The sequence below is a fragment of the Falco rusticolus genome, chromosome 1 (genome assembly GCF_015220075.1).
Source record: "Falco rusticolus isolate bFalRus1 chromosome 1, bFalRus1.pri, whole genome shotgun sequence".
Lineage (NCBI taxonomy): Eukaryota > Metazoa > Chordata > Aves > Falconiformes > Falconidae > Falco > Falco rusticolus.
The window spans coordinates 86,373,813-86,399,761 of NC_051187.1; the positions used below are offsets into that span (position 1 = coordinate 86,373,813).

The window sequence follows — 25,949 nt, forward strand, 5'->3', positions numbered from 1 at the left end:
TTCTCTCCTTTTTCTGATGAAATGTCCACATTATCACTGCTGGATCGACTCTACCTCTGCATGCCTGCTATGAGTCCCATGTGTCACTTCATACGGCAGAGACCCAAGAGTTTCCAGAGCTCTGTGCACCCTGTGGATCTCCAGCACTCTGGGAGACACTTTGCAACAACCTTACCCCTTTCCTATACCAAATCTAGTGAGCACTGACTTCCCACTGCAGCCAGTCCCAGTCCTGCCACTGCTCTCCAGGTTCTTTCCATCCCACCAAGGACCTGGATTTGCTGTGAGGCTCCTCTCAGATCACCACCTTCTGTTCAACTCTTACCTTGATCACAATGATTATTTCTATGACATCAAAAACACACAACCGCACAAGAGCCCAATCTTGTATCAGGTGAAACCCAGAGCATCTTGAAAACTTTCAGGCTTAGAGCTGGAAGACAACCTTGACTCTTGGGATCACAAATCCCTCTGGAGTCCTGGAATGCTGCTTGAGTAACTGCACTGTTCTGCCTAGTTGACAGATTACAGCCTTTGGAGGTTTATCATGCAATACTATTTTTAGCAATAGGTGAGGACCCTTACAGTACGGTCTGGCAAGAAGATACGGAACCACTGTTCCTAACTTTCATTGCAGTGACCCATTTAAAATTACACTGAGACTAAGTGATACTGACCTATACAGTAAGTAGCTTTTCTGAGAGCTTTGCCTAAGCAGCTTTCCTAGAGAGGAAGCTGTTAGTTGTGTGCTGTGCCAACTCCCCTACAAATCAGACAAAGGACCAACCTGCTGACAAACAAATCACTTCTAGGCAGCTTATTTGACTGCTAAGTGGAAGAGATCTCACTGCTAGTGAGGAAGGTAGAGCAAACACTGGACTCCAACTACTACCTGCTACCAGCTGCTCCTTGTTTGCAGCTGTTTCTTTAATGTGCAGAATGAGAAAGAGCATACTGGTTTCTATGCCAAATGCTTTGAGGTTCATGGACCAAAGAAACCCTCCTTGTATAGCATCCAGTTTCTGGACTGTTAGTGCAGGTTCTGCAGGAAGAAAAAAGGCACTCTACTGTAAATAATTTGGCACATAGTAGATGGATCTCTAAGATTCCTGCCCCCTTCACTGTTTAGACACAAAATAAAAAAAATACCTTTAGAAAGACAGAGTAAGTGTTCTTAAAAGTCCTCACCCTCTCAAAATCACAGTAGAATGAGCTTTCTGCAAGCTTTTCAATGTTTACTTCCTTAGAAGAAATTGATTTTCAGAAAAGTGTACACACTTGAAAACTGATGCTTAAGCTGAAACAATGTAGTAGTTTCCATCAGTCTCCAGCAAGGCACTGTTTGTGTATGAATAGTGGATATAAATGCCAAACAGATAATGAAAGGCTCTGCTGAGAAGCACACAAATCTTGACGGTCACATAATGCTACACATAATAACTCAACAATCAACATTTTAGAACTTGGTGCCAATTCTTACATGATCAAACATCAAATTAAAGAGCCAAAACTTTTGGGTTTTAGCTCTCAAAAGCTTCAACAGGACCTTTTGGATCACTAGCTCATCCAGACCATTTTTATTTAAGGCACATAAATGCAAAACTGAAAGCCTACATAAAATTGCCCTAGTTTGGAAACTTTGGGCATAGCTATCTATGTTCAAGAAATACAGATCTTGTTTTAATGTAATGGTCCCCACTCCTGCTGTGGCCTTCTGTTTCACAACAGTTAAAAGCTTGCTCACTGGAAGACTGGTACCTTCTCTACTGTACTAAGCTATGTTTCCAGAGTAGTCCACAGCAACACACCCTGTTCAGCGCTGCATTTTAGTATAGAAGAGTGATAGCTGTGAGCCCTGCACCTGCACAAGCAGTTTCCTTAGCGGGGCAAAGCTAGGCTGAGGGAGTAAAATCTGCAAAAATCCCTGTGCACAGGAAAAAAAAAAGCTCTTCTGTGAGCAATCTGCAAGGCTTTGTACGAAGACACTGTTTTGCAACATCAGAGGAAGTTCGCTCTCATTGATAAGGTGTCGGTTGGTAAACCATTGCACCACTAAAAAACTCCAAGAGTGAAAGGGAAATCCCCAGGGTAAAGCAGAGCTGAAGCAAATGCCAATTAGCAAGGAGCTTCCTCACACACATAGCCAATCAGGTCATCAGAACACTGGAAAGGAAACTTTAATTTAAAAATATATTATCTGGTTTGCAACACTGAAGCCAAGGGGCAACCACACTTTATTTATATGTGCATACAAATATATTTAAACAGAACCAAGGGTTATTTTTCTGAAGAATATGCAAGATTTTAGCCCCTAGAACTCCCTTGAAGGTACAGTTCCCACTTGTAGTATAGCACTGTGCGAGTTGTCCAAAAATGACTGGAGATATCCATTTGCTTATAAAACGAAGTGGGTTTTCATCTGACTCAAGTAGTCATGATTTCCACTAGATTTCATATCTCAATCTACTTGAGTGGGGTATGTATGTGAAAGGGTTAATAGTCCCAGTGACTTTAATAAAGAACAACAATAGGGAATTTCTAGAAGATCTGTGTGCTGCAACATGAGTTTCAATACTCCTGAATCTATTTGGCTTCCCTCATCATCTGACAAACTTTTAGATGGTATTTAATGGTGCAGGAATCACTGTTTGCTGACGACTAGGATTCAGCTATTAGTTTAAGGCTGTAGTTGAAACACCAAAAGGAAACTCTCCTTTACACTAAGACAATCTCAATGTTCACAGAAGTTAGCCCAATTTTGGTAGCAATTTTTGGGAGAGAGATTGAAAAAAAAAAAAAAAAGGTTCAACTGAGATTTAACTAACAAAGCTGGTTACGCTTGTTTGAAAACCTGCCACTGTCACTATACCAGCAGAAATATTCTGATGTACTGGAACAGGAAGGGAAAAAAATGAAGCTGACAACCATAACATTGCTCAGACAAACCTTAGGAATAAACCCTGAATTTCTTGTGTCTCATGGGACTATATAAACTTCTGAAATGTCAGTAATCAAACTGCCTCCAAAAATCATACAACCAGCTACCCTCTGCTTTTTATCTCATGACTATCAACCACTACTTGAGCTACATTTTGTAATTTTGCCTTTCCATTTCCTAACTTACATGGGGGAATAGTCTACAAGGGCTCACTTGTGACAAAACGTTGCTTGTGGAAATGAATTCTTTCTCTAGAGGAATGTATAAATGACATTTTACCTTATGTATTCTATAAACACTACAATAAATCCAATGATCCCTTTATCGCTTCTAGGGGCCTGGGAAAGACAGGCAGTATCTTTTACATCATACAATCAATCTGTAACAAGATTTGAAAGATAAGATGTTACGATCATAAAGGCAGGTTACGCTTACACACACAGTAATCAAGTATGTATTCATTCAGTTTGTTTCCCCTCCTATCACCCAGTCAAGACTGAAACACTGAAGTCTTGTTATTACCATGCTCCCTGTAATACTGCTGCTTTCTTTGCTGACTGAAGCAGGAACTCAAGCAATGCAGCCTAAACACATACAAGTCTTGAACTGTTCAGTTTCCTGCTAAAGACTTGGACGAAGACAGAGACTAAAATTACTAGAAACCAGTTGTGGATGGACATTAAATATTGTCAGATACATTTACTTTGATCCATGTTCAAAATACTCAGCAGTTACTGAATTATCAATTTGTCTTGGACCCAAGCAAAAAATAAAATATTGAAAACACTTTCCCTTGAGTAGCAGAATAATGTTCATGATGTAGGCTGGTGGGCTGGCTTGCTGCCCTGATAAAGACTACTGGGGAAAACAAAGGAATGAACCAAACAACAACAACAAAAAAAGCTTAAAATGACAAGATTTAGGTAACCAAGGAAGGTATCAGCTAAAGTGAATAGCAAGCTAGATTCAGCCATCTGAGCAATTTTAAAAATTCTAGCAAGTGCTCCTTTGGACTGTTGTGCAGGGAATTTAAAAAAAAAATCAAAAGGAACAAAAAAAAAAATCAGAGCCTTGGTTTATATTCCTCTCTTTCACTGAGCCTTGTAAAACGGAGGTAGAACCATTTTAGTGCAGTCTTTACTAGGAATACTAAAAATTAAAATAAAAACAAGTAAGATTTTCCTCATTCAACCAAAGTAAATTACTCTGCCCTAAACTGACCAAAAGCAAATTTGGAAAAAAAAGCTAGCTATGTTAATAAGCACTTTCTGTGAGAAGAGATCTCTAGTTAGAATTTCACCCTTATTTTCTACTCAACTTTTCAACCATGCCTGACTGATCTTGATTAGCCAGCTATACCCCAGGTCAAACCCATAGGCAATCAACAGGATAACATCTTTGTCCTGTGCTGCAGCTTCTTTTCAGCAGGCTTGCCAAGCTCAACTGCACTTTGCTTAGCAATCCACCTGCCATGCTGGCTACCACTCTGGAAGGAACTGAAATTCTGTTCATTAGCCTCTTCTAAAGGAAGCGACACTTAAAACTATGTTAGCATCCAGCCAGTATGCCCTTCTAATTCCCCCAAAAGTACTAGGGTCATTCGGTTCACTTCAACCAACTTCAGGATTTCAACAATATCACATTCCCAGAACCTTAGGGAAAATATTAATAAAATAAAATAAAATGATCAGGGAACTGGTTGGAAACAAAACACTTAAAAGAATATACCACTCGCCATCCGAGTTATCTGTTATGCTAAGCAGGATGGGCAACAGATGTGCTTTAGAGGCAATCAGAGCTCATCTTGCGTCTTTCCAAGCTGGAAGTACGAGGGGGAGAAACTCGAAGTACTTTGGAGGAAAGCAGTGACTGCAAGGCAGAAGCTGGTGCTACTGAAACACATGGGCAGGGGAACAGTGGTAGACACTGATCCAGAGGAAGCCAGATCTGATAGTTCTGCTGTTACAAAACACCCTGGCTAAGCACCAGAGCGGCTCGGACTAGTTGAGGTCAGTTATTCAGCCTCATGGTTCACGCTTTGACTGCTGCCAGGTACTTCTAAATTTATACATCTCTCTCGGAAGGGCAGCTGTGGAATAACTGGTCCCTTGCAAATTTTTTCAAGTCAAAGTCTTGGATCATGCTACATATCCTGATGTAGTACTGACATTCTCCTCATCCATTTCAATTTCTGAAATTCAGGAGATTTCTGCTGATGAAAAGGAAAAAAGACAATTCAGAAGATAAAGGATTTTGGAAAGGCTAACCCCATAGGTAAATGTAGATTCTACAGAAGATCCCATGAATACAACCTGCATGTGTGATGTATGGAATTTTTTTTTAAAGTTGCTTTATCCTGCCTTCATACGCCCAACAGAGGAAAGGAAAAATTGTCTTTTCCTCTTTCAAAATGTTACCAGCAACGCATTCCACTTACGCAATCTGGGCTTTCCAAAAAGTTTGCATTAGAAGCTGGGGGCTATGCTCCCCTGGAACAGCAATTACTCAGCACAGGATTGTGCAGAACACCTTGACGTTTGCTTCCAGAAGCATGTTGCAAAGCTGCTACACAACTTCCTCAAGCACCAGAGAGCATAAAGCTTGTTCCTAGTTCTTAGCTGGTAGCGCTGATGCCCAGAACACACAAAGCAGCTCTGAAATAAGTTTGCCTCCCTGATGAAAAGTATTCAACAAAAGCTTTTCAATTGGACAGTACCAGTTTTTCTGGGTTACTCCTGCTGACACACACCTTTGTATGCATAGTTTAGAAATCTTTAATTGTGAAGCATATGTAAATTTGTATAATTAAAATACAATCACACAATTTTACACAACAGTTGCAAAATGAGTTGCTGATGTCTTTCACTTTCTGCCTTGCTGGTTACAACTGTCAGGCAGACAGCTGAATGAGCCCACTGAAGTTACGACATTTCCTTAAGACACTCAAAACTGGGCTGGTCAAAGTCCTGAGCAACCTGCTCTAACTGGACACAGTTTGAGTAGGACGATAGACCAGATGGTGTCCGGACGTCCCTTCCAACCTACATTATTCTGTGATACCAAACTTCTGTCAGGCACAAAGCAAGCGACCCTCAGAATTTCCTCTTGAGACTAGGTACAGCTCCTCCCTTATATACCTGCGTTTAAATTGGTCATTTGTTCATCTGGGACCTGTTAATCAGCTGTGTTCATCAACATAAACTGACTAAAAAGATCTGTCACTGTGGCAAACAGCAATAGCAGATCCACTAGGCAGGAGACTGGGACTTTTTTTGCCCTAGACATGACTACGGGTGAGTACTTGCTGCTACATGTGTGTATAATGTTTGGAGTAGTTTTCACTTCTACCAAGCACTTGGGGAAACAAAGCTGGGACCTACAGTCGAAATAACTGAGCACTACTGTAAATTAAACAAAATGAAGCACACACACACCCCACCCCCCCCCCCCCAATAAAAGATGTATGCAATAGTAACGAAAGCCAAAGGGAATTCTGCTGATCACAGAACTTGCGTTGAAACAAACCTGGTTCAAAATTTCCATCTATAAATACAACCAATCCCACCTGTCGTTCTTCCTCAAGACGTATTCTCTCCTCTTCTTTCCGCCTTTCCTCCTCTCTTTTTGACTCAAGTTTTTTCCGTTCCTCTCGTTCTGCTTCTTCAGCCTAAAAAAAACCATTATGAAGCCAAGACTTACCCTTCATGAATACACATTTTTTAATTTCATATTGTGATACCATTGGGGGGTGGGTTTCTTACTATCTTCTTAGATGCATGTTCAGAAAGAAACAGTAAAGAGAATAAGTCATCGTTATCATTTAAACCCCTCCACCCCCCTGTGCTCTTCAGTATACTTAACACTGTGATAAGTTTAGAAATTACCCTTCTCACTTGCTTGATTTGTATCTCAGTAAGGGTTTAAGCTTTGAATATGCATAAGAGCTTATTACTATAGTGATATTAAGCAATATTGCGTAATGGTAATCCATTTCTCCTCACTTAAAATTGAGTGAGAATGGACCTTGAGGAGAGGAAAAAAAGGACAGGGGAATATAAACTCTGTAAAATCAACTACCTTCAAATTTATCATTAACCTGGACAGATTCTCTTACAGAAAAAGCTGTACCAGTCTCTTCAAAATAATTTCATTATTTGTTTTTAAATCAAACCCAGCAAAGAGATTATTGCAAAATGTGGGAAAAATAAAAAAGGAAAATGCATTGTTTAGAGATCTTTTTTTTAAAGTTGTTCTTCAATCTCTTCAATATACTTAAATTTGAAAATATATTAAGAGAACAAGCAGAAGACATTCAAGTGGAGGATTTGTGGCTTTGAATGTTTCAGAGAAAAAGACGTAACAGAGGAATTTATCTGTCTACACAGGGAAAATAAAAATCAGCATGTTTTAAAATAAAATCCTCACTCTACCAACCGATGCTTATCTAACTTCATTCAACTTTGCTCAAATTTTCCACAAAAAAAGAGGCTAATTAAATAGAATGGATATGGAAAGTAGTGACAAAATGGTTAAAGCATTGAGTAAGAAAAGGAAGCAATGAAAGTGTATATATAAACAGAATAATCAAGTTTATTCCAACTGCCCTATCTTCAGGGCATATCACTACACTGTAAAGCAGAAACCGGATTTAAACCTCAAGTGACACTAAAATTCTCAGGATGGGACTTCGCTAGGTTTGTTTGGACCCTCTACACAGAAATGTTAGCAGTTTCGTAAACTCTGTCTTTTTGTACAACGTGTCAAGTCCACCCTACGCTCCAGGCTCTGTCATGCAAAGGCTGTTTGAGTTGTATTTACTTCTTGCAGCCCTACCTTCCAAGTTACAGAACAATACAGAGTTTGCAAAAAAATACGGAGAACAACTAAAAGGAATTAATGCATAACCTGCTGCCATCCACAAGCACAATTCAGAAAGTAAGTTTCAAAAAGCCTGTTGCTTCCCTGGAATTAACAGCAAAATGCTGGGCAAAACTGAAAAAATGCAACAGTATTTAAGTACTTTTATACACAGATTTAAGAAAGAAAATTGAAAAGCTGCAGCACGTTCACTCTGCATATCTGGTCTCTGCTTAAGGGCCAAACTTCAACCAAAATCTGTCTGCATTACAGATTTCAGTGGATTACAGGGTCTGCTTTTCATCTCCCCCAATCCATAAAGACAATAAACATATATAAACCCATATAAAGTTTTTGTACTATAAGAGCATGTGAAATGCTACTCAGAACTGCTGATAGCTTTGGTCAGAGACCCGGCGTTACAACAATACTATGTGGACCCAAGTTATTTGACCTGAGTTATTTTTAAGGGAGACAGTACTGACATTAAGCTGCAAACCAGTGGAAACATCCAATAAAGAGCATTCAATAGTTTAACTCCTCTCTCCTCCCCACAAGAATGCCAGAGAACCCAATGGAAAGAAAATGAGACACCATTTTTCACAGCCCTCTTGGGATATGACCTAAAAAGCTGAATTTATATTTTTAAAACAAAACCACAACTATTGTAGTGATGACACTGCCTTTGCCTTTCTGGAGTGTCTGTCATCACCAGTTCTTTGCTGAGTACTGCTATTACTCTGATAATAGCCGAGTTCTGCTCTGGGCTTCATACGTGGCAGGAAATGCTTACCTCTCTCTGTGCTTTTCTGGCTTGTTTCTCTTCTAATTTCCTCTGCTTCTTTGCTCCAATTTTTCCAGACACCTGAAATTCTGGCACCTCCTCAGCATCGTCTTCCTCTGCAACATTGTGTAAATGAAAATTTTTAAATTGTCTATTAAAAAAAATCCCTTCAAGAAACTTCATTGCTTCCCAGGAAAGCAGCAGCAGATGAAAAGGAGACACATACACTTCAGACAAGACCTATTAGATGGAAAAAGGGAAAAAAAAAAAAAAAAAAATCACACTAGGCTGCCAAAGCCACAGAGTAAAAGAGTAAAAGTAACAAGGCAAACACACACACTCAAGTGAAGTCAGAAGTAAAAATTTACTTGCTCTTTTGAAGGAAGGCTTTTCATAAACATTTCCTGCGTTCCACAATTAAAAGATATACTTTCCCTTACACATAGTACTAATAGTTGTCACCACGCAACTTCTAAACACTCACCTGCAGAAACTTTCTTCCCCGCTACCTTTAAAGCTTAACACAACAGACATCCAGTCAAAAAGTGGGATTTGGAGGCATGCCACTCATCCACTGGTTTAGCCTGACATAGCTAACCCTAGGGGGGGGTGGGAGGGAATAAAATATCCCTGCAATGCAAATCTTGGGCCTGTTGTACAACAGCTGGTTGTTTATAAAGATGCAACTGTGAAATATTGAAAGCCTCATGCTCAAATGGTGTGCAAACGCATTATATCTCTGCTCACCCAGGGGCTAAGTAAGACTAAAGAGCTTTTAAAGACTGCCATTTCCTCCCCGCCCAATGTCTCACAAACATTTGGCCACTTTATTTGCTAATCTAAATTAGTCCTTGATCCTGCAACTTAAGTACTGTGGATTGACCTCAACAGTCAAAAAGAAATCATTAGCTCACTTCATGAAATGCTACACAATATATAGATTCATGCGTCTGAATCAGATGGGAGAATCAAAATCAAAGATCTTTGTCACACGGATCCCTTTTTTGGTAAAGTAATTTATACTTCGAGCATCCACAGTGCTGTCATGCTTGATGCTGATTTCAGATCAGCACACTTGAAGTCCACCAGGTAATCTGAAGAATAGCACTGCCAGCTACTGCTATTTTCCACAAACGAAGTGTTTATTTAGGGAGGGAGAAGGGGAAAGAGTGTGCAGGGGATGTTTTTTTCCCCACAGTGATGAGGGCTCAGATTTAACTGAGGGAGAACAAGTTCCCCACTCACACAACTCCTGAGGCCTTCGTTTAAGACCAGGCTAACGAGCAGAAAAAGCCCATCATGTTTGATAACCAGTTTCATGAGAGCCTGCAGCTGAGAGTCCTGTGGCAATCACCAGAACTGGTTTTGGTAGGGCTGGTGCCAGGATGTTTTCTGTAGGGAGCTCTCTCCAGAGCAGCTGGTTGCCTTTTTTTGGGAACCCAAAAACCTGCTATTAAAAGAACATATGAATGAACAAGACTCACCTTTCTTATATATGTAGAATTAGGTTTGAAACACTTTACTAATTCCAATACACATAGTTAAGCCACCAAGACACATCATTAGAAATAAATGTAATTGAGAACTGTGTAGGTGGCTCTCAAATAACTTAGCTGTTTTCAGGATATGGAAGTTAATATAAGGCAAGCTTGCTGAATTGGGCTTCAGAGAATTATTGGTATCTGATTACCGAGATGATCAAAAGGGTTCCCCCTTCCTACACCACAAACAGAGCGAGCTACAGGGGACACTCGGACTTGACACAGTTGCTTCTACAATTTTGCTGAAGCTTAAAATAACTTTATTTGTATTTTAAATACTGGGCCAAGGGGAGTTCCAAACAATGGGTGAACAACCCATTAGCAGTTATTACTCCAAAATTAACAGTTCAATACTGGTGGTATTCTTTAGAAAATTATTTCTGGAAAACCCCACAAGTATAAAATAACAGCTATGACACTACTCAACCTGAGGCTCTGTGTGCTTCTCACATTTCATCTATATTAAGAGTACCTGAGCCAGAGGTTAGGCAGAAATCTAGCAAGGCTTTTAAAGCCTTTTTCCAGTCCTGGATCAAACATACCTTTGTTCAGTAGCATTTGCTTTCCTCCTGTTTGAAGCATCTGATGTGATCCGTTAAGTACTACTTCCTCCAAGCTTCTTCTAGTGCATGAAGTTACACCCAACAAAAGACAGATACAATGATGCAGATGCAGCCCATGATTCAGCAGAGCTTTAAAGGTCAACAGTGCACTACACTACCTGGGTGCAATTAATATGTGCTAAATAAACCTGAACATGCTGACAAGAACATAAGCACATGGTAAAAGGATTTGCTGAATCAATTGGTTACTATAGCAGAATAGCTCCACCAAAAGCAGACTGGATGCTGCACACAGCCAGTGATATTTTTTTTTCCTCTTTTAAAATAAAGGAGCTATCGTTTCAGCAGCTTTTAACATATTCATAGCTGCCAACACCAGTACATCTGATGCAACGGTCAGTCCATAGGAACATGCACCCCCTTTACCCCTGACACTTCAGCTGTGATGCAAGATGTTCAGTTAAGTGTGCTCACTTGTTGTGAAAGCAGTTTATCACCACCCAAAGCACCATGTCCAGCCAGCCTGCATACATACTCAGTTGGGAAACCTAATACCACCAGACATCATTGTATAGTTGAAGCTGAAAAATGTATTTTTGTTTGAAGACTGATCTTCCATCGTGCTCTGTACAGTTTATTTGATGTTTTAAAGCATGGTAGTTCTGAGACGTATGTAGGGTTGTGGCAGGAAAGAGTTTAGCGCTACAAGCTTGACACAAGCAGTTTTTCCAGTAGTGATTTTCCCTAACCACTCACAGTACCACAGAACACAAGTTCTGTTCCCACTTCATGGTAAGCTGCTGATAAAGAACACCAAACCTCAAGGCACACAGGACCCTTTCCACCTGAACTGCCTGGATGTGACATAACGGGACTGCTTTCAGGCACAGTCACAGCCTTACCAAGACATTCTGGTCCATCTTGCAGCGTCCAACACAACTATAACAAAATTCCCAGAACTTGCAAAGCACTCCCACCAGCATCCAGCTCTAAGACAGAAAGCAGAAATAGTCTGACTTACAGCGATGCTTTCACATCACTTCACATATTCTGCTTTACACAAACACGGGGTTTGCTCAGCTAGCCAGCAGAGAGGTAGCTTCAGGGAACCTTAGCTTTTCCTTAATGTTTTGAAGACAGTGAGAAGCAGGACAACAGGAAAGAGTTAACAGTGTTTGAAACATACAGACTAATTTTATAACATACTTCCCAATACCATTAGAAAGTGTGCAGGAGTGCCAATGTTCTTTATCAGGACAGAAACTTACCAGCTACCATGTAGAGTATATGAAAAAATTCCCAAACAACCTGCGCCATATATTTTAGTTGTCCTTGTCATTTATGTCAAAGGGTCCGTCGTGCTTCCTATAAAGTTTTGGAAGTGAAGCAAATTGACTCCCGTCCATGAAAAAGGATGTGAGCTGCACATGTGGCTACTCACAAAAACTTCACTGGGCACAGCTAGCTGCTTTATTTACCATTTATGCAGCACCTAACAAGATGAGTAAGAGAAAGAGGGGGAAGATGTCAGGCAAAACACAGTTCATTCTGAAGGCAGAAGGCATATGCACATTATTAACATTGAATAGATGTATGACACCAGCCACTGGAAAGGAATCAGTCCACCATATGGAAAGGTGTGGGCACTCATGAGTAACACAGCCCTACGGTGGTACAATCATAACATTTTTTAATATTTTTTTCTTTTGTAATTTGGCAGCTATCCAATTTAGGAACTGAATGACACACTGGCTTGTTAATGTGAAGCTATAAAAAAATGAGTCTACAGTTAGGACAGAGAAAGGACAGCAAACAAAGGACATTAGCCCTTTTGAGCAGAAGTCAAACGACTTCAAGTTTTTTCTCTAATAAAGCCCTATGGCATAACTGAGAAACCACACACCATTTGTGCTCAAAATGTCTCAAGGGTAGACACACATTGTGGATATTTTGATAACACTGAAGTCACTTTCTATATGAATAGTAGCAAGTCAAAATTAACTTTTGATTCACTAGTTAGGATATTAGTAGTCAAAGTTTAACTGTACTAGAAAGGTTTTCCTACTGATTAAGCATTAAAATTAATTTCAGCTACTACATCAATTAATATAGCTCTATCACCAGTTGTTTCACAAGAACAGCATGGGACCACATCAGTGTTTCTAAGTTTACATATTTTCCAGATCTTTCAGCACATCAGAGCACAGGAAGATGCAGTGTGACACGCAAGGTAGACAATCTGCTCAGAAAAAGTGCTTCTTATTTCGAGAAATTTCAGCACAAGCACATTCTTCTCTAAGTTATGCACAGTATCCATCACTGAATGGGAATAAAACATACCCAATCATATTTTTTAAGACCTCTAAAACCCTTTTTTGTTTTGTGCTTTCTTCCTCAATAGTGATTAACACAAAGAAAAATTTGAGATTCTGATCTCCAGGCCTTGCCAAGCAAAAAAGGAAAGGAACTTATGACTTAATTTATGTTGGAATCATTAACTGTTTGTTGTCATGTTTTACTTTACAGGCTAGAGCACTCAGACTGTCAAAAGCTGTTGGCTTTATTGTTACTCATTCTGGGGAAGTAATTTTACCCCAATGTTCACTGCACTGGACATTCCTACTACACCTGTGCTCACACATACAATGCTAAAAACTCAGAGAAAAGGCATGCAGATGCTGGGATATTTAATATTTTGGATTTACATGCCACTGCTAAAAGTGGAGAGTCTATAGCTTGCACCATTTCAGAATAAAGGTTGTTCCAGATTATTTCTTTGATGCAGTCTTCACTTTCTGTTTGTTAAAAAAGAAATCAAATGCAGTAATACACACAAAATCCATTTTTTTTTGGCAAGACTTTTTACAACAAGTCAGCGAAGTCATTTGTTTGAAGGATGTGGAAGTGAGCATCTTTTAAAACTGAACCCTTGGAAATGTTCCCTGGAAATGTACTGGGCTGCTTAGGTTCTCCTGGCACGTCCTTCTCTTTTGCCTTGATTCTTTCCTCATCTAGCTCAGCCTCCCCCGCAACATGCACCAAAGCCTTCCACCTAAAGGGCTGCCCAGTGGGCTTTGTTTTGCCTGGTGGTTTGGAAATTGCTATAATTTCTTAGAGAAATCTGTTTCTCCATAACTACCCTAAATCATGGTGTGGTGACACCCCACCAGTTTCAGCCAACAAAAATGCCAACCCCTCAAATCAACAGCAAGTTTTGGTCCAAGACACCACTCCAAGCAACAGAAAACCTGGACTGTAAAACCTGTGTCCTACTCACTGACTGAGTGAACAACCCTGTAAAAGGTACTTTGCCTGTGCATGCCTCTGTCTCTCCGCAAACTCTTTGTATCATGTGCTGAGGCAGGCAGGTTTTCTCACTACATGTTTGCACAAAGTCATTGTGGGAAATAATGTCTAACAGTCCTTCAAGCAAACAGACGTTTGCCTCTGATCATAATCCTCTATTTCTACCACAACAGGATCAAGGCAACCCAACTATACTTGCTGTTGTAAGTTCATCCCCACACGTTTCTTATCACTTGTAGGAAATTACAGTACCAAAACTTTTATGCAAACATCAGATTGGCTGGGTCACTTTCTGCTCCAAGAAGCAACAAGTATAGTGTCAAGAGAAGTACCTTCTTCGCTGCAGAGCTCTTTGCAGTGTTCCAAGGCACAAGGAGCAGGTTTGGAAGCACAAGCTCAACAAGAATTGGACGACTGCATTTTCTGCACATGGCTAGCCATGAAACAAAAGGTGTCAAGAAAACATCTTTACGCGTACCCAAAGGTGATCAAAATCCAAGTGGATGCACTCAAGAGCATTAGTCAGACAAAAACCAGAGCCAAAGACATCCTCCTCAATCAATAAATGGGATCAGAAATTGGGAAATGGCTAATGCTATTTATTCATACTACCCCAATGCCTCAAACAACCTTCAACCCAGCTCAAACATATCCCTTCCCCTGCACCCTTCCACTGCTTAGCTTGGCCTCTCCTGCCCTAAATGATTAATGCCTAAAATCCACACTCATTTATTATGCCTTGCTGCAAGTTTATTTTCATCTTGCCTGTAGCCAGCCCCACAAAGCCACTTCTGCCTGGGTTCAATTTAAATTCAGATACAACAGAGCTAACTAAGTCTGCTAGCTGGGATATCATAAGCAACCTAACCACATGAACACAGAACTCTCCTTCCAGACTCATTTTCCACAGGGAAAGGCGTAGGCACACTGCTACAGTGTGCAGGGTAGATGTCCCATGAGGCACGCAGACTTTAACAACAGTCATCTAGGTTGCTCCAGGCTGCATGAAAGACAGTAGTGTTATGACTAGAATTAAGTTGGGCAATATTAGCCAAACAAACCCACTTTTCTAAAGGCAGCCTGGAAGTCATGCTGGTGGAACACAGCTCAGGGGTCTCAGTCATTTTGAGAACTACTTTGTCACCAACAAAAAATATCTCGCCAGCAATCTTTGGTTATCAAAGGATATTAATAGATGTTGATATTCTCGTAACAGATGACCTCCTTTGAGTATTCAACTAACCACTGAAAAACATTACTCAAGCAAACCGAGCCAGCATTAGGCACACAGCTAGGGGGCCTGCCCCCACAGTACAGAGCAGCCCACATGGAACCCGTGAATAAGGAACCTACGTACACCGTGTGGGTTGCAATTTTGGTAGGAAAGTCAAGGCATTTAGTGTTTCACTGTTTATCTTCTGTCTGTGACAACCTGCAAGTAATTTATGTGTCTTACCCCACCACATCAAGCTAAAGGAAGAATTATAACCTCATTTAGCCCCATTGGCAAGGACTGTAGATTTGAGTATTCAAACCAATCATTTACTATCCTTGCCTGTATTAAATGACTCCTTACCCAGCCCTGCAAGTTAATAAGATCTCAGCTACAAGTGGGACAATTAAAAGTTATCGAGGTTCTGATCCTAGTGCCACAATTTGTTTTGTTATCCTGTCCCCCCATTACTCTGTGAGAGACTGGGGTATTGGCATAATAAAACAACTTAGCACAGGCAGCAGAAACTGTGGGCTACTATTTTACCCTTGAAGCTTTCTTTCTCATTCTGGAATTGAAATCTGATTGTTAGATGGAAAACAGAAAACCCTCATGCTAACCACAACTCCAAAGCCTGCAAGCGTTGCTTTAAGACCATTTCCTAGAGTCAGCAGAACTGGCTCCCAACAGGCAGAATACTTTGGTGATAACAGAAGTTCTTACCTGACTCCACTGCTATGACTGTAATGGTAACACAGATATGGCCAGGGCAACCTCATACCCTTCCTGAGTTCCATGCTAGATATCTTGCGGGAATGGATTGGTGTTATGCCTGCACAAACTTGAGGCAGAAGTCAGCAACACAGAGCAGGATCAGGTAGCTTTGCCTAAAGCTAAACACAGGCCCAGAGTGGAAATTCCACACACAGAACAGAAACTTACTAGTAAAACATTTCAACAAATTTAACAATATTTTAACAACAACAACAGTCCACTTCAGTTGCAGATGTTCAGAAGCCCTCTAAAGCAAGAAGAACAGTTACAAATTTAAGTCCGAAGAAACCAGACTAGCTTGTTTTCAATGTTTCTGTCTGCATTGCCAACTAACCTTGCTCTTCAGCCCTGGGTGCCCCAACTGGTCCTGCATTGCCTGGCACTGCACATCACTGCATGCATTCTGGGCTCTCTTTTCATCTCAGTCAACTAATTTTTATAACATAAAACTCTGCTGTGGGAATAACTTGCTATTTCAACAGGTTCACATGGAGGCAATGATTAGACAAAACTGCTCTATATGCAATGACACAGAAAACGCACATGGCTTCTGCAAAAAGGGGACAAATCCACAAGTTATTCCAGGCCTCTGCTACAAGCCCACAGAGTGGGCTTCAAAGCATGTAACACACCCTTTTCTAAGGGGGGAAAAACCCCCAAACCCTACACTAACACAGGTAGCTCAGGGCCAGGCTAAAGGCTTTGCAGCACAGGCCACGACAGACTGGGCTAATCCCACGTGATAATGGCCACTGTTATTGCACACCTCAATGCTGGGGAACCAGGGACAGGCACTTCTCTCCACAGCTATACTGCTGAGGCCTGTGCTCAGTCTCCAAAGGCTTTTACATTTCTGTTGTGCACCCATGCTCAGACACTTGGAAAGCCCATCCCAAAATACGAATAAAAACACACACAGAAGCAAAGAGCAAGAAGTTGTTTTAATTTGGAAAAGTAAGAAAACCCAATAAATAAAAACAGGGATGCCATTTCAAAGAAAACTTCATGCAAAAGCCGCAGCACTTACATCTGCTGTACAGTAACCTGCAAAAGAATTATTTATAAAGCCCAATGACACAGACTCTTCTATTGCTAAAGTGACAAAGTAATATAAGCAGTTTGCTTTGACAGCTTCACTGTCGGCCTTCAGCATTCAAACTTTTGATGCCGGGAGTTTAAAGCAAAAGGTTTTTAGTTTGCATTTTCTTTCCAGGATGTTAATACATGAAAAGAAATAACCGAGTTGAGAAGTTCAGACCTGTCAATTTTCCATTTGTAGAACTGTTGAACATAAAGAGCTTGAAAAGCACGTTTACCTGCCAACATGAGCACAAGACACTTTGTACAAACTGCAAGACAAGAAAAGGTGAAGAAAGTGCAATTAGCCCATAATCAAGGCATCACACAGATGTGCACTCACTGTTTCTCACCTACTGATGACCAAAAAGACACCCGGATCTCCACTGCAAACTGAAGTGAAGCAAAGCCCACTTCATCAACATTTGAGCCGAAACCCTGAACACTTAACCCACAATCTGAAAGTAGAAGCAATCCAGCTAGGTGAATCATGGTGATACCATCTCTTTAGCCATGAAGATAATAACGTGTGAAGTTTCATCAGAAAAGAGAGTGAGGCTTACAGGGTGTAGAAAGATGTTATTTATCACCATATTCTTGTCTCCAGCCACACCACAGAAGTATAGTTATTAACTGTAGGTCCAGCACAGTAACAGAGGACTCATTAACAACCTGCTGGCAACATGACAAAATGCTGCAGTCTGTGGTGATCTCCAGATAACTGGCTTGATTCCAATCACCACCTGGATGGCTTCTCGAAAGAAAACTCCTGATTTTGCAGATATTACATTGGGGAATTAACGCTTCCCACTGATTTACAAGAAACCAATACTTTACTCCAGCTCATTATCCTAGGGCATGGTGCAGATTCTGTTTACCCAAATCTAAGCTGCATGGCTAAGCAGGAAATACAAAAGGCAATTCCTAGGAAGTAGGTGAAGAATATGTTGTGATGCACTGTTGGCACAAACTGTGGCCAGAATTCATCACAGGAAGTGGCAGACACTTCAAAGTTAAGTGGTTATCTAGAGATAAGTGATGAAGTACAGAGAGAAACTGGACAGTCAAATAGATTATAGTCAAGCTGTAAATAATTCATAGCCAGCAAAACTGAAAACCTTTCTTCAGCAAACTGCAGCCCTTCACCAACCTTCACATCTGCTGTTAAGGTCCATGTCAATGTTTACTAAAGAACAGAACCATATGTTACCTTCCAGCCAGTCTTCTGCCTGTTGCGCTCTACTCTGGGCCATCATCCGGTTTCCCATGTTCCTCCGGCGCCTTGGCATCCCATCTCTGCGCTCTTCAGTATGAGGCCAAGGCCTGGCCACTGCTGCTGCTGCTGCCACATTTTGCTGGTGTTCCTCATCAGCTGCAAAAAGGAAATATAATTGAGGAGAGATTTGCCATCTCTGCTTGCTGCAGTTGTCCTTTAGCTAGTCAACTTTTGCAATCAGAAGTGTAATACCAGTGTTGTTTACCAAACGAGAGAATGCCTCCCCGCTCTCCTGTGTTTTTTTCCCTTGCATGGCAGGAGATATCTGTAAGTTGATTTCCCGCGATTAAGTGAGATCATGCACTGGAACCTTCTTAATACAGCAGTGCTATGTGCAATAGAAATTTTATCCTGACAGCACTCTCTTTTGCAATAATGTATAGATCACAGTAAAGAAAAAGCTATAGCTATGTGCTGCTGATGTTCTTTGATATGACAGAGGCCACACAAACACCCCTCACCCCCCACAATCACCACAGAATCACAGCATGGTCAGGGTTGGAAGTGGCCTCTGGAGATCACCTAGTCCAGCTCTGCCAGAGCAGGTTCCCCTCCAGCCGGCTGCACAGAGTCGTGTCCAGGTGGGTTTGAATGTCTCCAGGGAAGGAGACCCCACAGCCTCTCTGGGCAGCCTGTGCCAGGGCTCTGCCACCCTCAGGCTAAAGTTCTCCCTCACATTCAGATGGAACTGTCTGTGTTGCAGTTTTGTGCCCCTTGTCCTGTCGCTGGGCACCACTGGGAAGAGCCTGGCCCCGTCCTGACACTGGCCCTTAAGGCATTTGCAGACATGGATAAGATCCCCTCTCAGTCCAGTCTTCTCCAGGCTAAATGGGCCGGCTCTCAGCCTTTCCTCGTAGGGAGATGCTCCAGTCCCCTCATCACCTTCATAGCCTCTGGTGGACCCTCTTCAGTAGTTCCCTGTCTCTCTGGAACTGGGAAGCCCAGCACTGGACACAGCACTCCAGAGGTGGCCTCACCAGAGCAGAGCAGAGGGGGAGGATCACCTCCCTCGACCTGCTGGCCACGCTCCTCCTAATGCACTCCAGGATATCATTGGCATTCTTTGCCTCAAAGTAAAACCCAAACAAAATAAATAAATCCACACACCATAAAACAAAGACCCCACCCCTGCCAAAGTGCCCCAGAAATATTCTTACTTAATCTAATGATAATTTGGTTTTCTCTTCCACCAGAAAACAATTCCCTTTATCTGGCATGACTAGCAGTCTAATAATTTCTGAGTTACGAAAAGGCAAGGACTCAGAAGTACTTTTTTCCCTTCTAAAGTATTTTTTTAATTTTTTATTTTGTACTTGTGTAATTTAGAAGTAGATTCATCTGAATTCAAACTTCAAAGCACGCATGTTTCAGAGTGGAATATGTAAATCATTATACCTGAAACAAAACCTGAATAGCAAATAAGGATTACACATTGCAGCTGTAATGCATACAGGGTAACTTAATTCTACCATGCTGATTTAAACTGCAGGTCTCCCAAGAAATGCATTCAGGGAAAGACAGACCACCAAAGGTCACTGCAGCCCTCACTGCCTCCTCTCTGCATACACTTCAGTTATTAATAAAGATGTGACAAATGTGCAATATCATAACAAAGGAGCAGCAGGGAGACAGCGTGGGATGAAGCAGCTGACCAGTGGGCTCATTTCAGAAGTTCTCCATAGAAAACCCTCCACCGCGTTTTTCTTTGAGACCTCCACAATCCTGTTGCTATCAGCTATGGTAGTCAGGCCGAAACAATAAGATAATGATGAAGTATCATAATTCTTGATATGTGCTTTGCATATTGTTAATAAAAGTAACTGATATTTGTGTACGTTGTTACTTGTTCGATTCTGGAAAGTATTAACTACTATACCTTAATTCAGATAAATATTCAAATAGTCCCATGGAAAGCTGCAGAACTACTCATTTACTTAAAACTCATCAGGACATTATTTTTCTGCTTTGCCAGATCATATTGTGGTCCAGCAGGAGCACAAAATGCTTTCCATGCTCTGCCAAGTCTCCAGTTTCCTCTGACCCAAAGAATGCCTTCCTAAAAAACCTATTAGCATATCTATGATCAGAAAATAAGATTAACTATGACTATACCTACATGACGATCAAAGGTGTACTTGAAGCTCATGTCACTATATCTCAACTAGCTTCAAAGCAGCTAACTTTGGTACTGATAACAATATAGTTGCAGCAGCACTGAGCTCAGCACAGGCTGCAAAGCAGAGTAATCTGGGGAAACATCTGGCCAACTAAGCCACTAGCAATTAAGGATTGCTGCAACAATGTTGCAGTCCCCCAGCACTAACACACACTGTGACATTTCAACTGGAGTGACTGCACTATCACACCGCTGTCACCCTCTTGTTCTCATTCACTCCTTTTATCTGTGGACCAAAACAAGTCTATAATAAATTGCAGAGTGTCTGCTCCAGAGATCCAATCATTTTGCTTCAAGGCTTGCTCAGTCTTATTTACAGTGTAATAATGCTTATTTTGAATGCTGCAGAACATGCTATAGGAAAGCCTCATACTGCAAAGGCAGAACAGCAGACCACATATGGGACCCTACTAAATGCCAGAAATACTTATTCTGCAAAAATTCTGCAAAAAGACTTTTTATATGAATGCAGTATTTCTCTTTGTAAGTTCTTGAGATACATTGCGATTCAAACCTTAGCATCCTTTCACTTGAAAGCTTCAGTGTGTCTACCTCAGTAACTTCCAAAGGCAGTCCTGTACAGCCTATCAGCTGTGCAGTTCCAGCGCTCATTCATGCTAGAGCTTGTTTTTGGTTCTTGGCCTGCAAAACAGAGACTGTTTTGCATTTTGTGAAAGAGCAATCTATTTATAAGCCACACATCCACTTCAAACCCAGGTGCTTAACCCTCACAGAGACAAACGTGTGAACCAGGCTATTATGTTTTCTCAATTTAATTCTCTACAGGAGAATCAGTAATTCCTCAAAGCTGAGCAGTGCTAAAAGGGCTCAGAAAGTATTCAAAACCTCACCAAACCCAACCCATATCATGGTCAAATACACAAGGCAGTTGTTGAACAATGCTTGTCAGATCTCCAAAATGTTCAGACAAACAACAGAAGCCACCTAGACACTGAATTGTCATTTAGCAGGAAAAGCTACACTTAACACAGCTTTCCTCTTCCTCCCTCCTGCTATAGCTTCTGTTTGCAAGGCATCCTGCTGGTCAGTCATTTGAAAAAAAAAAAAGTGTTAGTCATTGCATTTCTTCCTATCCTTCAAGAAGGGGAGGAAAAAAAAAAAAAAGAAAAAGTGTCATGTACTCTGCCTGTAACATGCTTATACCTGGCAGGTTCTGTAGGGGTCAATGATTTGTCTACATGGCTTAAGACACTTCATTTGTTGCAGTTACCTAGAAAATTAAACTTCCTTGCTCTCCCTCTTAACTGGAATTATTGTAGATAAGAGCTGCACACAGAGGAGTGTGACTGGTGGTTTCAAAGAATACAGGAGGCTACACTCAAAAACTGTCTTGCTCTTATTCTTGGAACTGCACTGACCATCAGATCTGAAGTCACAATCATTTTCTCTGGAGTCTAGGCCCGTGTTTCTTTTCACATCCTCCTGCAGCACAGGGTGTGGTTTGGCCACTGCACTTACCTGAATACATCTCTTTTATTTTCCTGTAGCTGCAGAGGTCTCAGACATAAGTGGCACCCCAGGCTAGCCACTTCATGCTGAGATTAGCCACACAAGATTAGACTTGACTAATTAGAGCCATTTCAGTGAAACTTAATGACCAGCATTAAATAGGTGAGAAAAGTGATCCACAAGTTGCTCAACAGTTTGCAGAATGACAGGCTGGAATACATTAATTAGACAAAGCCCTCAAATTTACAAGCGATACAAACAAACTTAAATGGGTGTCTGGAAAATGAACACTGGTTTAATTTTTATTTTAATCTGTATGTTCTCCAGTTTCTGATTCAGCCTTTCAAAAACCTAGGCAATACCTCTTTTCTGGGGACAGCAGCTTTACCGCTGTGCTGCGAGCAGCTCTGCCTCCACATTCAAGAAACATCAGCACAATGCAGAGGCAGCAATGGAGATTATTTCATCTGACTTGTCAGCCAGCGCACAGCAGCATCTGTGAGACTCTGCCTCTATTATTTCCTTCCTAAAGGGGAAGGGAGCAGAACTCTGCTCTGAAAGCTGAGCTCTTTCCTAAACTGGATGTGAAGCACCACTGTTACATCACCGCAAAAACTACTATGAAATCTTTCGGAGCCTGGACTTCTTAGGACCTAATTTACACCCCCCAGACATAAATTTTTTACTGTGAGGGCAGCGAGACACTGGCACAGGCTGCCCAGAGAAACTGTGGATGCCCCACCCCAGCAATGTCCAAGGCCAGGTTGGACGAGGCTTGGAGAAACCTGGGCTAGTGGGAGGTGCCCCTGCCCGTGGCAGGGCATTGGAACTAGATGATCTTGAAGGTCCTTTCCAACCCAAACCATTCTGTGATTATATGAAATCTGTTCCTTCATTAAGTTTTGCAAATTTCCACTCAGAGCAAAGACATTTTTTCTTGAGAAGCAATCCTTTGCCTATCATAGCACATTATCTTCAGTTATATCTGATAAGCAAGTCCATCAGGGTAACACCTGGGCTGGCAAGTTTTGAGGCAGCTCAGCAAAACTGCTACTACTTTGTGAGCTCTCTCATCTCCCACCGATGTGCAGAGAGCACCACCTGCTGCACCCTCACAAGTTAGTGGGACTTCCCACCACACGGGCTGCATCCAGCTTCTTCTACCTGCATGCTAACCTAACCTATTAAATTCAACGAGAAAATGATTCAAAATGCAGCTGGTAGAAGGAAGCATGTTTGGCTTCCCTGGGGAGGTGCTTTTGCCTAGCACAGCTTATCACATTAGGGCTTATTCACAAAAAGATATGCCAACCATGTATAAAAGCCAGTAATGCTATGTGGGTTTTTTTTCTCTATTCTCAGCAGAACAAGTCCAGACATGATCTTGCTGGCAACACCATGCTGCTCAAAATGACCTTTTAAAGGAAATACAAACTTAGAGGATTTACCTCTTGTGATCCTTAGCTCCCTTCATTATCTAAAGCAGGCAAGTCTTCAACATTTTTGAAAGGGCAATTCCTCAAGAGAGCGCAGGAAGAGAAGCTGCAGGCTGCCCCAATCCCTAAACATTAACAAGAAAAGGTGAGAGCTTCCACCAGTTCCCTAAGTCAAGTGTCCCTGGTTCCAAGCCCTTTCCATGTGACAAAACAGATTCACTAGCAGAATTGTAGCAGCTTCCATTTAGCCACATAAGAAAAAGGAACAGGAAAGCAAATTCCTACTTAAGACCAAATTTTGCACACCACAGCCCCAATGGTTTTGAAAAAGCATTTCTGTTGCGTAAGGAAAATAAAGTAATCCCCACAATCTGAAATTCTGCAGAGGACTTTATAATGACAGAAATCAGTTTATTAAGGCAGAAATTGTATTAAAACCACAGTAAGAAAAGCAAGACCAATGTGGAAACGTCAAAAAGATGCCACTGTGAAAGAAGCTTCAAAATGATTAAATTACCCTGAATGTAAAGTAACTTTATACCAAACTGCTCAAAACCACTATCAGAGCTTTTTGAGAATTCACATCATTCAAAAGAAGTATTTGTGCTTCAATTTCGTTAGAATTTTGTATGCTTAAACAGAAAAGAAATCCTCCCAAGCCCTACAGCCCCTGATTTACCCAAGTCATGACACAAGCCAAGCTCAGGAAATTACAAATTTCCAGCAGTATCATTTCTCTAGGACATGCATCACTCACTTTTACAAAGGCCTCAGTTCTAAGACACTTGATACCTGATGAAATTTCATCACTTTCCAAGCTATTAAGAAAGATTTAGACGAGGTTTATACAAGAGGAGGTGTGAGAGAAATGTGTTGGAAAATGTAATTATCAGCAAAAACTGCTTTTAACACAAAGCTCTTACCAACGGAATGGCTGTGTTTGTACTAAAGGTGTCTTGGCTTTTTTTTCCCCCTCTTAAAAAAAACTATCAAAGTTCTCCCCCCACCAAAAGAAAAAAAAAAACAAACCCAACAGAAAAACCCAACCTCAAAACACCCCAAACCCTGGAAACTGGGAAGGCTTCAGCATTTGTCCTGGTTAAACATTTTAATTTGAGACCTTGCAGTTCAACAACCTATCTTCTTCCACTCGGAAAACACAAGAACGCTGGTAAGTTCACAGCCACATCTGACTTCTTCCCGTAACATTCAACTTGCACCCACACAAGGTTGCTTCCATCAAGGTTTCACGCTGCTGCAGTGAACTAAGCAGAGTTAGGTTTATGGTTGGACTCGATCTTAAAGGAATTTCCAACCTAAACAATTCTACGGGTCTAACTACTGGTTAGCGATAAAACAGCTTGCCTTTTGCAGGAAGCATGGAAGTGCTGTATCATCTACCTTTTCCCAGAACAGGACTGCACAACACTGCGCCTAAACCTGGTGTGGCTAGCTGGGTCAGGTGAGGTAGAAAAGGAGAAAAATGGGCACTTTCTGTGAAATGCAGGTAAAGCAGGTTGTCAGGGTGCAGTGAGCAACTGGCCTGCCTTTCAAGTCTTATGTCTGACAGGGACATTAAGGGGCTGTTGCGCCGGGCCTGCCGGAAAGGAGCAGGGCTGAGGACCGGCATGGCAGCCAGGCCGGGCTGTCACCTCACACGGTGCATCTCTCTGCCCGTTCGCCGAAGGAGCGTCAGGGACACCTTCCCTCCGCCCGCCCAGCCAGACTTCCAACCCCACAACAAGGCCCGGAGCCCCTCACCCAGGGCCCGCCTCAGGCCGCCCACCGGGCCCAAGGCCCCAGCCGGCAGCAGCAGCAGGCCGCGCCGCCACCCGGAGCTCCCACACCGGGGCCTGAGGGAGGACCGCGGAGAAGGGTGCAGGACGCCAGGGATCCCCGGGGAACCACCGGGACCCCCCCCACCATAGCTGCTTCCCCTCAGGGGAAGGCCCGAGGAGAGACCTCCCCCCCCCCCCCCCCCCCTCCGCGGTCTCCTTGGTGACGCCCCCCCTCCCGCCAGCAACAGGGGCGGGCCCACCTGAGCTCACCCCGCCGGAACGGGGCCGGAGTGGGGGCCTAACCGGGCCGTAACCCACCTGCTCTCGCTTGGCCGCGGAGGCGGGTGGCGAAGAAGAGGAGGACAGCGAGGAGCACGGCGGCGACAGCGAGCAGCGCAGCGTCCATCGCCCGGCCCTCCCGCAGCGCCGGACCAGCCCCGCCTACAGCGCCCGCACCAGGGGGTGGGCGGCAGCACTTGGTACGTCCCGTCCCGTCCCGCCCCGCCGCAAGGCCCCCGCGCCAGGGCTGCCCGCGGGCTGCCTGAGACGGGGAGGCGCTGAGGCGGGCGCGGCGGGGCCGGGCCGGCGCGGCGCAGGGCAGCCCGTGCCGGGAGGGGGCCTGGCGGTCAGGCGCCGCCGTGAGGGAGCGGTGGCAGCGGGTCGGGAGACCACGGGCTCGGCCGGGCTGCTGGTGCTCTGGGGAGGGAGTTGAAAGAAGGAATCAAAATATACGAGGCGAACTCGCCCGTAAGCCTGACGC

General features: G+C 42.5%; 1 protein-coding gene across 2 annotated transcripts in view; it reads right to left on the minus strand.

The window, feature by feature from the left end:
* DDRGK1 (DDRGK domain containing 1) overlaps positions 1-25,666 on the minus strand; it is a 39,710-nt gene extending 14,044 nt beyond the window's left edge. Inside the window, exons 1-4 of one of the 2 annotated variants that reach the window (XM_037387884.1) lie at positions 25,508-25,666; positions 18,264-18,425; positions 8,589-8,695; positions 6,504-6,605 (exon numbers count right to left, since the gene is read on the minus strand). In XM_037387884.1, the coding sequence (XP_037243781.1) occupies positions 6,504-6,605; positions 8,589-8,695; positions 18,264-18,425; positions 25,508-25,595 (459 nt within the window). In that variant the 5' untranslated portion in view covers positions 25,596-25,666. The remainder of the gene's footprint in view (positions 1-6,503; positions 6,606-8,588; positions 8,696-18,263; positions 18,426-25,507) is intronic. The other variant, XM_037387874.1, reaches the window with a different exon arrangement.
* Positions 25,667-25,949: the final 283 nt, after the last annotated feature.